This window comes from Taudactylus pleione, unplaced genomic scaffold (genome assembly GCF_031769625.1).
Source record: "Taudactylus pleione unplaced genomic scaffold, aTauple2 ptg001283l, whole genome shotgun sequence".
NCBI lineage: Eukaryota > Metazoa > Chordata > Amphibia > Anura > Myobatrachidae > Taudactylus > Taudactylus pleione.
Genome location: NW_028285683.1, coordinates 958,379 through 974,059, shown reverse-complemented (window position 1 = coordinate 974,059; position 15,681 = coordinate 958,379). Strand labels below are relative to the sequence as shown.

The 15,681-nt window shown below is 47.2% G+C and overlaps 1 protein-coding gene across 1 annotated transcript in view; it reads left to right on the top strand.

The window, feature by feature from the left end:
* Positions 1-481: 481 nt before the first annotated feature.
* Positions 482-15,681, top strand: part of LOC148443396 (endonuclease domain-containing 1 protein-like) — a 44,811-nt gene continuing 29,611 nt past the window's right edge. Inside the window, exon 1 of the mRNA XM_088462883.1 lies at positions 482-781. Within this exon, the coding sequence (XP_088319009.1) occupies positions 482-781 (300 nt within the window). The remainder of the gene's footprint in view (positions 782-15,681) is intronic.

Below are 15,681 nucleotides of genomic sequence, written 5' to 3'. Positions count from 1 at the left end.
TATCTGTATCCGCTCCATGAAAAAGAATATTATAAAGAATTGTCATGTCACCTATGCTGCAATCAGGCCCAAGGGTCCCGAGATGGATTATAAAAGCGTTTTATCCATTACACTCCTGCAAATGAGCTGTCTTGGCTTCTTGGGAGAAGGTGAAAAACTAAACAGGATGATGAGATTTGCTGGAATGAGATGAAGGAAGGACTTGTGTACAGCTAGAATCTGAGAACCAAAAAAGACCCCCATAATAGCCCATTGTGAATTAATACTTTACCTTCTTGTTTCTCAAAACTCCTCTGTGGTCTCATTTTATAGTTATCTCTTGCTATATATTTAGCTTTGTTTTTCCCCTTTATACACATTGTAGATTAGTGGAGCTGATGGTGAGAGTAAGCTCTGTTTGATCATCTGTTATTTTCTCCATGACGTACGCTATCACTTAGTATATAAATACAGTTGAGGGCTGAAGTCCTTTATCGGAAAAATGACTTTCCTGAAGCTATCGCTTATTCTCCTTGTTCTGTGGTCGGGGGGAATTGCTGAGGTGCTACAGGACTTCTCCCAAGTCTCAGAATGTCAGAGTTTCTTTTACCAGGGTCAGGAGCCATTGGGACTTGCCTCCAATAGCACTGCCAATATCTGCCAGCGCCTGCAAGGGGGTTACTATTATGCCACCCTGTATCATCGCATAGCTCGTGTGCCCATCTACTCAGCATATATTTTGGAAATATCCACCACGCCACGCCCTGATATCTCCTCAGCCAACTGGTACTTGGAACCCATGGTAAGAACTGAAAGTACTGGTAGGAAATTTTCTTTTAATTAACAGAAACATTGAAGTAATTGTGTTTCATTTTGTCACCTTCATTACTGAAGACATTTCTTTCTGGTTTCTGTTTTTTCTATAGACCTTACATAGATAGCAATACAACTTTCGATATACAGAATGTCGACATAATCTGAATGTCGTCATGGATGTTATGTCGATGATCACATTGTTCACACTGACATAATGTCGACATCTTATATTAGGGTTTGGCTGCGGTTAGGACTTACTTGCATGAAAAAAGCTATGTCAGCATGCTGACTGTAGACATTACATGATGTGGGTGCAGTTGTATATGTCCATTACTCTTCTGCAGGAAAGAGCTGCCCTAAGAAGCATAAAGACAAAGGAGCACTGGAATACGGCTCATCCCAGATCTGGTGATTAAGCAGCTCATAGAAGTAGGTTCTGTACCTACTACAAATTACATACATAAGAAACACACATTCAGTAATAATCGCTATTGCACACGCAATTGTTAATTCACACAGAGTGCAGCTGTGAATGTGTACTAATGCCTGCTATAGCTAATCCAGCATAGAGACCCCCACTACTGCTATCTCACATCTGTAATACCTCACAGTCCTGTGTATACATCTGTAACATCAGCCACAGCACAGCCAGCATAGAGACACCCACTACTGCTATCTCACATCTGTAATACCTCACAGTCCTGTGTATACATCTGTAACATCAGCCACAGCTCAGCCAGCATAGAGACCCCCACTACTGCTATCTCACATCTGTAATACCTCACAGTCCTGTGTATACATCTGTAACATCAGCCACAGCACAGCCAGCATAGAGACATCCACTACTGCTATCTCACATCTGTAATACCTCACAGTCCTGTGTATACATCTGTAACATCAGCCACAGCTCAGCCAGCATAGACACCCACTACTGCTATCTCACATCTGTAATACCTCACAGTCCTGTGTATACATCTGTAACATCAGCCACAGCACAGCCAGCATAGAGACACCCACTACTGCTATCCCACATCAGTAATACCTCACTGTCCTATGTATACATCTGTAACATCAGCCACAGCACTGCCAGCAGAGACACCCACTACTGCTATCTCACATCTGTAATACCTCACAGTCCTGTGTATACATCTGTAACATCAGCCACAGCTCAGCCAGCATAGACACCCACTACTGCTATCTCACATCTGTAATACCTCACAGTCCTGTGTATACATCTGTAACATCAGCCACAGCTCAGCCAGCATAGACACCCACTACTGCTATCTCACATCTGTAATACCTCACAGTCCTGTGTATACATCTGTAACATCAGCCACAGTACAGCCAGCATAGAGACATCCACTACAGCTATCTCACATCTGTAATACTTCACAGTCCTGTGTATACATCTGTAACATCAGCCACAGCTCAGCCAGCATAGAGACACCCACTACTGCTATCTCACATCTGTAATACCTCACAGTCCTGTGTATACATCTGTAACATCAGCCACAGCTCAGCCAGCATAGAGAACCCCCCACTACTGCTATCTCACATCTGTAATACCTCACAGTCCTGTGTATACATCTGTAACATCAGCCACAGCACAGCCAGCATAGAGACACCCACTACTGCTATCTCACATCTGTAATACCTCAGTCCTGTGTATACATCTGTAACATCAGCCACAGCTCAGCCAGCATAGAGACACCCACTACTGCTATCTCACATCTGTAATACCTCACAGTCCTGTGTATACATCTGTAACATCAGCCACAGCACAGCCAGCATAGAGACCCCACTACTACTATCTCCCATCTGTAATACCTCACAGTCCTGTGTATACATCTGTAACATCAGCCAGCATAGAGACATCCACTACTGCTCTCACATCTGTAATACCTCACAGTCCTGTGTATACATCTGTAACATCAGACACCGCACAGCCAGCATAGAGACACCCACTACTGCTATCTCACATCTGTAATACCTCACAGTCCTGTGTATACATCTGTAACATCAGCCACAGCACAGCCAGCATAGACACCCACTACTGCTATCTCACATCTGTAATACCTCACAGACCTGTGTATACATCTGTAACATCAGCCAGCATAGAGACACCCACTACTGCTATCTCACATCTGTAATACCTCCCAGTCCTGTGTATACATCTGTAACATCAGCCACAGCACAGCCAGCATAGAGACACCCACTACTGCTATCTCACATCTGTAATACCTCACAGTCCTGTGTATACATCTGTAACATCAGCCAGCATAGAGACACCTACTACTGCTATCTCACATCTGTAATACCTCAGTCCTGTGTATACATCTGTAACATCAGCCACAGCTCAGCCAGCATAGAGACACCCACTACTGCTATCTCACATCTGTAATACCTCACAGTCCTGTGTATACATCTGTAACATCAGCCACAGCTCAGCCAGCATAGAGACACCCACTACTGCTATCTCACATCTGTAATACCTCACAGTCCTGTGTATACATATGTAACATCAGACACAGCACAGCCAGCATAGAGACACCCACTACTGCTATCTCACATCTGTAATACCTCACAGTCTTGTGTATACATCTGTAATATCAGACACAGCTCAGCCAGCATAGAGACACCACTACTGCTATCTCACATCTGTAATACCTCACAGTCCTGTAAATACATCAGTAACATCGGCCACAGCTCAGCCAGCATAGAGACACCCACTACTGCTATCTCACATCTGTAATACCTCACAGTCCTGTGTATACATCTGTAACATCAGCCACAGCACCGCCAGCATAGAGACACCCACTACTGCTATCCCACATCTGTAATACCTCACAGCCCTGTGTATACATCTGTAACATCAGCCACAGCTCAGCCAGCATAGAGGCTCCCACTACTGCTATCTCCCATCTGTAATACCTCACAGTCCTGTGTATACATCTGTAACATCAGCCACAGCACAGCCAGCATAGAGACACCCACTACTGCTATCTCACATCTGTAATACCTCACAGTCCTGTGTATACATCTGTAACATCAGCCAGCATAGAGACACCCACTACTGCTATCTCACATCTGTAATACCTCCCAGTCCTGTGTATACATCTGTAACATCAGCCACAGCACAGCCAGCATAGAGACACCCACTACTGCTATCCCACATCAGTAATACCTCACAGTCCTGTGTATACATCTGTAACATCAGCCACAGCTCAGCCAGCATAGAGACACCCACTACTATCTCACATCTGTAATACCTCACAGTCCTGTGTATACATCTGTAACATCAGCCACAACACAGCCAGCATAGAGACACCCACTACTGCTATCTCACATCTGTAATACCTCACAGTCCTGTGTATACATCTGTAACATCAGCCACAGCTCAGCCAGCATAGAGACACCCACTACTGCTATCTCACATCTGTAATACCTCACAGTCCTGTGTATACATCTGTAACATCACCCACAGCACAGCCAGCATAGAGACGCCCACTACTGCTATCTCACATCTGTAATACCTCACAGTCCTGTGTATACATCTGTAACATCAGCCACAGCACAGCCAGCATAGAGACACCCACTACTGCTATCTCACATCTGTAATACCTCACAGTCCTGTGTATACATCTGTAACATCAGCCACAGCTCAGCCAGCATAGAGACACCCACTACTGCTATCTCACATCTGTAATACCTCACAGTCCTGTGTATACATCTGTAACATCAGCCACAGCTCAGCCAGCATAGAGACACCCACTACTGCTATCTCACATCTGTAATACCTCACAGTCCTGTGTATACATCTGTAACATCAGCCACAGCTCAGCCAGCATAGAGACACCCACTACTGCTATCTCACATCTGTAATACCTCACAGTCCTGTGTATACATCTGTAACATCAGTCACAGCACAGCCAGCATAGAGACACCCACTACTATCTCACATCAGTAATACCTCACAGTCCTGTGTGTACATCTGTAACATCAGCCACAGCACAGCCAGCATAGAGACACCCACTACTGCTATCTCACATCTGTAATACCTCACAGTCCTGTGTATACATCTGTAACATCAGCCACAGCACAGCCAGCATAGAGACCCACTACTATCTCCCATCTGTAATACCTCACAGTCCTGTGTATACATCTGTAACATCAGCCACAGCACAGCCAGCATAGAGACACCACTACTGCTATCTCACATCTGTAATACCTCACAGTCCTGTGTATACATCTGTAACATCAGCCATAGCACAGCCAGCATAGAGACACCCACTACTGCTTTCTCACATCTGTAACACCTCACAGTCCTGTGTATACATCTGTAACATCAGCCACAGCTCAGGCAGCATAGAGACATCCACTACTGCTATCTCACATCTGTAATACCTCACAGTCCTGTGTATACATCTGTAACATCAGCCACAGCACAGCCAGCATAGAGACACCCACTACTGCTATCTCACATCTGTAATACCTCACAGTCCTGTGTATACATCTGTAACATCAGCCACAGCTCAGGCAGCATAGAGACATCCACTACTGCTATCTCACATCTGTAATACCTCACAGTCCTGTGTATATATTAGGGGTGTGCACCGGCCACTTTTCGTGTTTTGTGTTTTGGTTTTGGATCTGGATCTTTCTTCGTGTTTTGGATCTGGATTGGTTTTGCCAAAACCACCCTTGCGTGTTTTGGGTTCTGGGTTTTGTGTTTTGGATCTGTATTTTTTTGAAAAAAAGCATAAAAACAGCTAAAATCACAGAATTTGTAGGTTTTTCTGCTCCTATGCTATTAACCTCAATAACCTTAATTTCCACTCATTTCCAGTCTATTCTGACTACCTCACACCTCACAATAGTGTTTTTATGTCCAAAAGGTTGCACCGAGGTAGCTGGATGACTATGCTAAGCGACACAAGTGGGCGGCACAAACACGTGACCCATCTAGGCGTGAAACTGCAGTGGCAGACAGGATGGCATTGAAAAACTAGGCCCCAAACTGTACATAATGCAAAGAAAAAAAAGAGGTGCAAGATGGAATTGTCCTTGGGCCCTCCCACCCACCCTTATGTTGTATAAACAGGACATGCACACTTTAACAAACCAATCATTTCAGCGCCAGGGTCTGCCACACAACTGTGGCTGAAATGATTGGTTCGTTTGGGCCCCCACAAAACAAGCTGGCAATTTATCTGTCCCTGCACAAACAGGCTCTACGGAGGCAAGATGTCATCCTCATCCACCGATTCCTCACCCTCTTCAGTGTGTACATCCTCATCCTCACAGAGTATTAATTCGTCCCTGCTGGAACCACAGGTCCCTCTGTACGTTCTGGAGGCTGGTCTCCCTGGAAGAGTTGATAATTCATTTTATGAACATCATCTTCTCCACATTTTGTGGAAGCAACCTCCTACGCCTTTCGCTGACAAGGTTCCCGGCTGCACTAAACACTCTTTCGGAGTACACACTGGAGGGGGGGCAACTCAGGTAAAATAGAGCCAGTTTGTACAGGGACCTCCAAATTGCTTCTTTTTCCTGCCAGTACAGGTACGGACTGTCTGACATGCCTACTTGGATGCTGTCACCGATGTAATCCTTTAACAGACAGACGCACGCTTGTCGCTGCTGCTTTGAGGATTCAAGTGCGGCTACAGCCCACACAATTCACAAAGACAGAAAAAAAAAAGAATATTTTTATTGTTTGTGGAGCACACTTTGAGGGTTACACCACCCTTTAACAGACAGACGCACGCTTGTCGCTGCTGCTTTAAGGATGCAGGTGCGGCTACAGCCCACACAATTCACATAGACAGAAAAAAGAAGAAGAATATTTTTATTGTTTGTGTAGCACACTTTGAGGGTGTCACACCCTTTAACAGACAGACGCACGCTTGTCGCTGCTGCTTTAAGGATGCAGGTGCGGCTACAGCCCACACATTTCACAAAGACCAAAAAAAAAAGAACAATATTTTAATTGTTTGTGTAGCACACTTTGAGGGTGTCACCACCCTTTAACAGACAGATGCACGCTTGTCGCTGCTGCTTTGAGGATGCAAGTGTGGCTACATCGCACACAAGTCACAAACACATTAAAAAAATAGTTTTTTATTTTTTGGAACACTTTGAGAGTTACACCACCCTTTAACAGACAGACGCACGCTTGTCGCTGCTGCTCTTAAGGATGCAGGTGCGGCTACAGCCCACACATTTCACAAAGACCAAAAAAAAAGAACAATATTTTAATTGTTTGTGTAGCACACTTTGAGGGTGTCACCACCCTTTAACAGACAGACGCATGCTTGTCGCTGCTGCTTTGAGGATGCAGGTGGAATCTAGACGGGATTTGGAGTCGAGGACACACTACCTCCATCAATTGTCTAAATCCCACTGCACTAATGTCGGATACCGGACGCACGTCTAACACCAACATAGCAGTCAAGGCCTCAGTTATACGTTTTGCTTCAGGATGACTGCTGTCGTACTTCATCCTCATCGCTAGGGACTGTTGGAGGGTCAATTGTTTAGTAAAAGTAGTGATGTTCCTACTTCCTCTCTGGGATGATGAACAACTCCCAGCAGCAGCAACAGCACTAGGAGGAAGTGGGTTCTTGATCTTTCCCTATTTTATTTTTATCGGAGAAAGTTTGGTCCTCCATTTATGTTATATTGATATATATACGTGCGGCTAAAGCGCACACAAACACAGAAAATATTTTTTTATTTTTGCTGGAGAGTAGTGCACTTTGTGGGTTACACCACCCTTTAAGAAATGAGCCAGCCGGCTCTTTACTTATGGGACACAGGCGCACGCTTGGCGCTGCTCCTTTGTTGATGCACGTGCAGCCACAGTGCACACAATTCACAAACACAGAAAATAATTTTTTTTTTGGTTTGGACTGGAGTGTACTTTCGGGGGTTACAGCACCCTTAACGGTCAAGCCAGCCGGCCCTTTACTTATGACACAGGCGCACGCTTGGCACTACTTTGTTGATGCACGTGCGGCTACTGCGCACACAATTCACAAACACAGAAAATAATTTTTTTTTTTGGTTTGGACTGGAGTGTACTCTCGGGGGTTACAGCACCCTTAACGGTCAAAGCCAGCCGGCCCCTTTACTTATGACACAGGCGCACGCTTGGCACTACTTTTGTTGATGCACGTGCGGCTACTGCGCACACAATTCACAAACGCAGAAAATAATTTTTTTTTGGTTTGGACTGGAGTGTACTTTCGGGGGTTACAGCACCCTTTAACGGTCAAGCCAGCCGGCCCTTTACTTATGACACAGGCAGCACGCTTGGCACTACTTTGTTGATGCACGTGCGGCTACTGCGCACACAATTCACAAACAGAGAAAATAATTTTTTTTTGGTTTGGACTGGAGTGTACTTTCGGGGGTTACAGCACCCTTTAACGGTCAAGCCAGCTGGCCCTTTACTTATGACACAGGCGCACGCTTGGCACTACTTTGTTGATGCACGTGCGGCTACTGCGCACACAGTCACAAACACAGAAAATAATTTTTTTTTTGGTTTGGACTGGAGTGTACTTTCGGGGGTTACAGCACCCTTAACGGTCAAGCCAGCCGGCCCTTTACTTATGACACAGGTGCACGCTTGGCACTACTTTGTTGATGCACGTGCGGCTACTGCGCACAACAATTCACAAACACAGAAAATAATTTTTTTTTTGGTTTGGACTGGAGTGTACTTTCGGGGGTTACAGCACCCTTAACGGTCAGCAGCCAGCGCCTTTACTTATGACACAGGCGCACGCTTGGCACTACTTTGTTGATGCACGTGCGGCTACTGCGCACACAATTCACAAACACAGAAAATATATTATTTTTTTAGCACTTGGGGGAGCACCCCTGATGGACAGAGCACCCCCTGGACAACACTATACAGCACTCCCTTTAGGACTGGGACACTGCACAGGACTTTGGAGTGGACACAGCCCCTATGGAGAACTGACTGCACAACACAGTCCAGCCAGCCCCTATGGACTTTGAAGTAGTGGACACAGCCCCTATTAACAACAGCAGCACAGCACAACACAGCCAGCCCCTATGGACTTTGAAGTAGTGGACAACAGCAGCACTACACTACACTACACTACACTACACAGCCCTAACTCCCACCCTCCCTCTTCACTGTCCACAGCCGAGTGAGAAAATGGCGCCGACGCGGGTACCATATATAGGATCCAAAACCCGCGAGACTCGGAAGGCGGGATGATGACGTTTTGCCTCGATTTCAGATCCGAGTCAGGCGGGAAAAGTCGAGCCTGACTCGGATCGGACTCGGATCGGGGGTGCTCGGGGGGGTTCGGATTTCAGAAATCCGAACCCGCTCACCCCTAGTATACATCTGTAACATCAGCCACAGCTCAGCCAGCATAGACACCGCACTACTGCTATCTCACATCTGTAATACCCTCACAGTCCTGTAACATCAGCCACAGTCTAGCTAGCATAGAGACATCCACTACTGCTATCTCACATCTGTAATACCTCACAGTCCTCTGTATACATCTGTAACAACAGCCACAGCACAGCCAGCATACACACCCACTACTGCTATCTCACATCTGAAATACCTCACAGTCCTGTGTATACATCTGTAACATCAGCCACAGCTCATCCAGCATAGAGATATCCACTACTGCTTTCTCACATCTGTAATACCTCACAGTCCTGTGTATACAACAGTAACATCAGCCACAACTCAGCCAGCATAGAAACACCCACTACTACTATCTCACATCTGAAATACCTCACAGTCCTGTGTATACATCTATAACATCGGCCACAGCTCAGCCAGCATAGAGACACCCACTACTGCTATCTCACATCTGTAATACCTCAGTCCTGTGTATACAACAGTAACATCAGCCACAGCTCAGCCAGCATAGAGACACCCACTACTGCTATCTCACATCTGTAATTCCTCACAGTCCTGTGTATACATCAGTAACATCAGCCACAGCACAGCCAGCATAGAGACACCCACTACTGCTATCTCACATCTGTTATACCTCAGTCCTGTGTATACATCTGTAACATCAGCCACAGCACAGCCAGCATAGAGACACCACTACTGCTTTCTCACATCCGTAATACCTCAAAGTCCTCTGTATACATCTGTAACATCGGCCACAGCTCAGCCAGCATAGAGACACCCACTACTGCTATCTCACATCTGTAATACCTCACAGTCCTGTAACATCAGCCACAGTCCAGCTAGCATAGAGACACCCACTACTGCTATCTCACATCTGTAATACCTCACAGTCCTGTGTATACATCTGTAACATCAGCCACAGCTCAGCCAGCATAGAGATATCCACTACTGCTTTCTCACATCTGTAATACCTCACAGTCCTCTGAATACATCTGTAACATCAGCCACAGCACAGCCAGCATAGACACCCACTACTGCTATCTCACATCTGTAATACCTCACAGTCCTGGGTATACATCTGTAATATCAGCCACAGTACAGCCAGAATAGAGACGCCCACTACTGCTATCTCACATTTGTAATACCTCATAGTCCTGTGTATACATCTGTAACATCAGCCACAGCTCAGCCAGCATAGAGACACCCACTACTGCTATCTCACATTTGTAATACATTACACTCCTGTGTATACATCTGTAACATCAGCCACAGCTCAGCCAACATAGAGACACCCACTACTGCTATCTCACATCTGTAATACCTCACAGTCCTGTGTATACATCTGTAACATCAGCCACAGCTCAGCCAACATAGAGACACCCACTACTGCTATCTCACATCTGTAATAACTCACTGTCCTGTATTTCTGCCACAGTCCAGCCAGCCTAGAGATACCCACTACTGCTATCTCACATCTGTAATACCTCACAGTCCTGTGTATACATCTGTATTATCAGTAACAGCTCAGCCAGCATAGAGACACCCACTACTGCTATCTCACATCTGTAATACCTCACAGTCCTGTGTATACATCTGTATTATCAGTAACAGCTCAGCCAGCATAGAGACCCCCACTACTGCTATCTCACATCTGTAATACCTCACAGTCCTGTGTATACATCTGTAACATCAGCCATAGCACAGCCAGCATAGAGACACCCACTACTGCTATCTCACATCTGTAATACCTCACAGTCCTGTGTATACATCTGTAATATCAGTAACAGCTCAGCCAGCATAGACACCCACTACTGCTATCTCACATATGTAATACCTCACAGTCCTGTGTATACATCTGTAACATCAGCCATAGCTCATCTAGAATAAAGATGCCCACTACTGCTTTCTCTCATCTGTGATACCACACAGTCTTGCGTATACAGCTGTAACATCAGCCACAGCACAGCCAGCATAGAGACACCCACTACCGCAATCTCACATCTGTAATACCTCACAGTCCTGTTTATACATCTGTAATATTAGCCACAGCACAGCCAGCATAGAGACACCCACTACCGCTATCTCACATCTGTAATACCTCACAGTCCTTTGTATACATCTGTAACATCAGCCACAGCTCAGCCAGCATAGAGACACCCACTACTGCTATCTCACATCTGTAATACCTCACAGTCCTGTGTATACATCTGTAACATCAGCCACAGCTCAGCAAGCATAGAGATGCCCACTACTGCTATCTCATATCTGTAATACCTCACAGTCCTGTGTATACATCTGTAATATTAGCCACAGCACAGCCAGCCTAGAGACACCCACTACCGCTATCTCACATCTGTAATACCTCACAGTCCTTTGTATACATCTGTAACATCAGCCACAGCTCAGCCAGCATAGAGACACCCACTACTGCTATCTCACATCTGTAATACCTCACAGTCCTGTGTATACATCTGTAATATTAGCCACAGCACAGCAAGCATAGACACCCACTACTGCTATCTCACATCTGTAATACCTCACAGTCCTGTGTATACATCTGTAATATTAGCCACAGCACAGCCAGCATAAAGACACCCACTACCGCTATCTCACATCTGTAATACCTCACAGTCCTTTGTATACATCTGTAACATCAGCCACAGCTCAGCCAGCATAGAGACACCCACTACTGCTATCTCACATCTGTAATACCTCACAGTCCTTTGTATACATCTGTAACATCAGCCACAGCTCAGCCAGCATAGAGACACCCACTACTGCTTTCTCACATCTGTAATACCTCACAGTCCTTTGTATACATCTTTAACATCAGCCACAGCTCAGCCAGCATAGAGACACCCACTACTGCTTTCTCACATCTGTAATACCTCACAGTCCTGTGTATACATCTGTAACATCAGCCACAGCTCAGCCAGCATAGAGACACCCACTACTGCTTTCTCACATCTGTAATACCTCACAGTCCTGTGTATACATCTGTAACATCAGCCACAGCTCAGCCAGCATAGAGACACCCACTACTGCTTTCTCACATCTGTAATACCTCACAGTCCTGTGTATACATTTGTAATATCAGCCACAGCTCAGCCAGCATAGACACCCACTACTGCTTTCTCACATCTGTAATACCTCACTGTCCTGTGTATACATTTGTAATATCAGCCACAGCACAGCCAGCATAGACACCGACTACTGCTATCTCACATCTGTAATACCCATCCTGATGTTACTGATGTATTCGCAGAATTGTGAGTAAAGTATTACTAAATACTAGAGGAATTTTTGTTTGTATCACAGTAATACTAAATGAAAATTGCCGCTGGTATTTCCCTTCGTTTGTAAATGGGGCCCATAGAGACGCCGAAGTCTGCTTTCTCACATCTGTAATACCGATCAGCGGAGGCTGTACACAAGGTTGGCTGCATGTAAGGTGCGGCACTATCAGAGGAGGCTGTACACATGCTGGCTGCATGTAAGGTGCAGCACTATCAGCGGGGGCTGTACACAAGGATGGCTGCATGTAAGGTGTGGCACTATCAGCGGAGACTGTACACTAGGCTGGCTGCATGTAAGGTGCGCCACTATCAGTGTAGACTGTACACAAGGATGGATGCATGTGAGTTGCGGCACTATCAGCGGAGTCTGCACACAAGGCTGTCTGCATGTAAGGTGTGGCACAATCAGTGGAGGCTGTACACATACTGGCTGCATGCATGGTGTGGAACTATCAGCGGAGGCTGTACACAAGACTGGCTGCATGTAAGGTGCGGCACTATCAGCGGAGACTGTACACAAGGCTGGCTGCATGTAAGGTGCGCCACTATCAGCGTAGGCTGTACACAAGGATGGCTGAATGTAAGGTGTGGCACTATCAGCAGGGGCTGTACACAAGGATGGCTGCATGTAAGGTGCGGCACTATCAGCGGAGGCTGTACACATGGCTGGCTTCATGTAAGGTGCGGCACTATCAGAGGAGGCTGTACACATGGCTAGCTGCATGTAAGGTGCGGCACTATCAGCGGAGGCTGTACACAAGGCTGGCTGCATGTAAGGTGCGGCACTATCAGAGGAGGCTGTACACAAGGCTGGCTGCATGTAAGGTGTGTCACTGTCAGCGGAGGCTGTACACAAGGATGGCTGCATGTAAGGTGCAGCACTATCAGCGGAGGCTGTACACAAGGCTGGCTGTGTTTAAGGTGTGGCACTATCAGCGGTGGCTGTACACAAGGATGGCTGTATTTAAGGTGCAGCACTACCAGTGTAGACTGTACACAAGGATGGATGCATGTAAGGTGCGGCACAATCAGTGGAGGCTGTACACATACTGGCTGCATGTAAGGTGTGGAACTATCAGCGGAGGCTGTACACAAGGCTGGCTGCATGTAAGGTGTGGCACTATCAGTGGAGACTGTACACAAGGCTGGCTGCATGTAAGGTGTGGCACTATCAGCGGGGGATGTACACAAGGCTGGCTGCATGTAAGGTGCGGCACTATCAGTGGAGGCTTTACACAAGGATGGATGCATGTGAGTTGCGGCACTATCAGCGGAGACTGTACACAAGGCTGGCTGCATGTAAGGTGTGGCACTATCAGCGGGGGGATGTACACAAGGCTGGCTGCATGTAAGGTGCGGCACTATCAGTGTAGACTGTACACAAGGATGGATGCGTGTGAGTTGGGCACTATCAGCGGAGACTGTACACAAGGCTGGCTGCATGTAAGGTGCGGCACTTTCAGTGGAGGCTGTACACATACTGGCTGCATGTAAGGTGTGGAACTATCAGCGGAGGCTGTACACAAGACTGGCTGCATGTAAGGTGCTGCAATATCAGCGGAGGCTGTACACAAGGCTGGCTGCATGTAAGGTGTGGCACTATCAGCGGGGGATGTACACAAGGCTGACTGCATGTAAGGTGCGGCACTATCAGTGGAGTCTGTTCACATGGCTGGCTGCATGTAAGGTGCGGCACTTTTAGCGTTGGCTGTACACAAGGCTGGCTGCATGTAAGGTGCGGCACTTTCAGCGGAGGCTGTACACAAGGATGGCTGCATGTAAGGTGCGGCACAATCAGTGGAGGCTGTACACATACTGGCTGCATGTAAGGTGTGGAACTATCAGCGGAGGCTGTACACAAGACTGGCTGCATGTAAGGTGCGGCACTATCAGCGGAGGCTGTACACAAGGCTGGCTGCATGTAAGGTGCGGCACTTTCAGCGGAGGCTGTACACAAGGCTGGCTGCATGTAAGGTCTGGCACTATCAGCGGGGGATGTACACAAGGCTGGCTGCATGTAAGGTACGGCACTCTCAGCGGAGGCTGTACAGAAGGCTGGCTGTATGTACGGTGCGGCACTATCAGCGGGGGCTGTACACAAGGATGGCTGCATGTAAGGTGCAACGCTATCAGCGTAGACTGTACACATGTTGGCTGCATGTAAGGTGTGGAACTATCAGCGGAGGCTGTACACAAGGCTGGCTGCATGTAAGGTGCGGCACTATCAGCGGAGGCTGTACACAAGGCTGGCTGCATGTAAGGTGCAGCACTGTCAGCAGAGTCTGTACACAAGGCTGGCTGCATGTAAGGTGCGGCACTATCAGCGTGGGCTGTACACAAGGTTGGCTGCATGTAAGGTGCGGCACTATCAGCGGAGACTGTACACAAGGCTGGCTGCATGTAAGGTGCGGCACTATCAGCGGATTCTGTATACAAGGCTGGCTGCATGTATGGTGCGCCACTATGAGTGGAGGCTGCACACAAGGCTGGCTGCATGTAAGGTGTGGCACTATCAGCGGATTCTGTATACAAGGCTGGCTGCATGTATGGTGCGCCACTATGAGCGGAGGCTGCACACAAGGCTGGCTGTATGTAAGGTGCAGCACTATCAGCGGGGGCTGTACACAAGGCTGGCTGCATGTAAGGTGTGGCACTATCAGCGGGGGGATGTACACAAGGCTGGCTGCATGTAAGGTGCGGCACTATCAGTGTAGACTGTACACAAGGATGGATGCATGTGAGTTGCAGCACTATCAGCGGAGACTGTACACAAGGCTGTCTGCATGTAAGGTGCGGCACAATCAGTGGAGGCTGTACACATACTGGCTGCATGTAAGGTGTGGAACTATCAGCGGAGGCTGTACACAAGACTGGCTGCATGTAAGGTGCGGCACTATCAGCGGAGGCTGTACACAAGGCTGGCTGCATGTAAGGTGTGGCACTATCAGCATAGGCTGTGCACAAAGATGGCTGCATGTAAGGTGCGGCACTATCAACGGAGGCTGCACACAAGGCTGGCTGCATGTAAGGTGCGGCTCTATCAGTGGAGGCTGTACACATGGCGGCAGCATGTAAGGTGCGGAACTATCAGCGGAGGCTGCACACAAGGCTGGCTGCATGTAAGGTGCGGCAGTATCAGCGGAGACTGTACACAAGGCTGGCTGCATG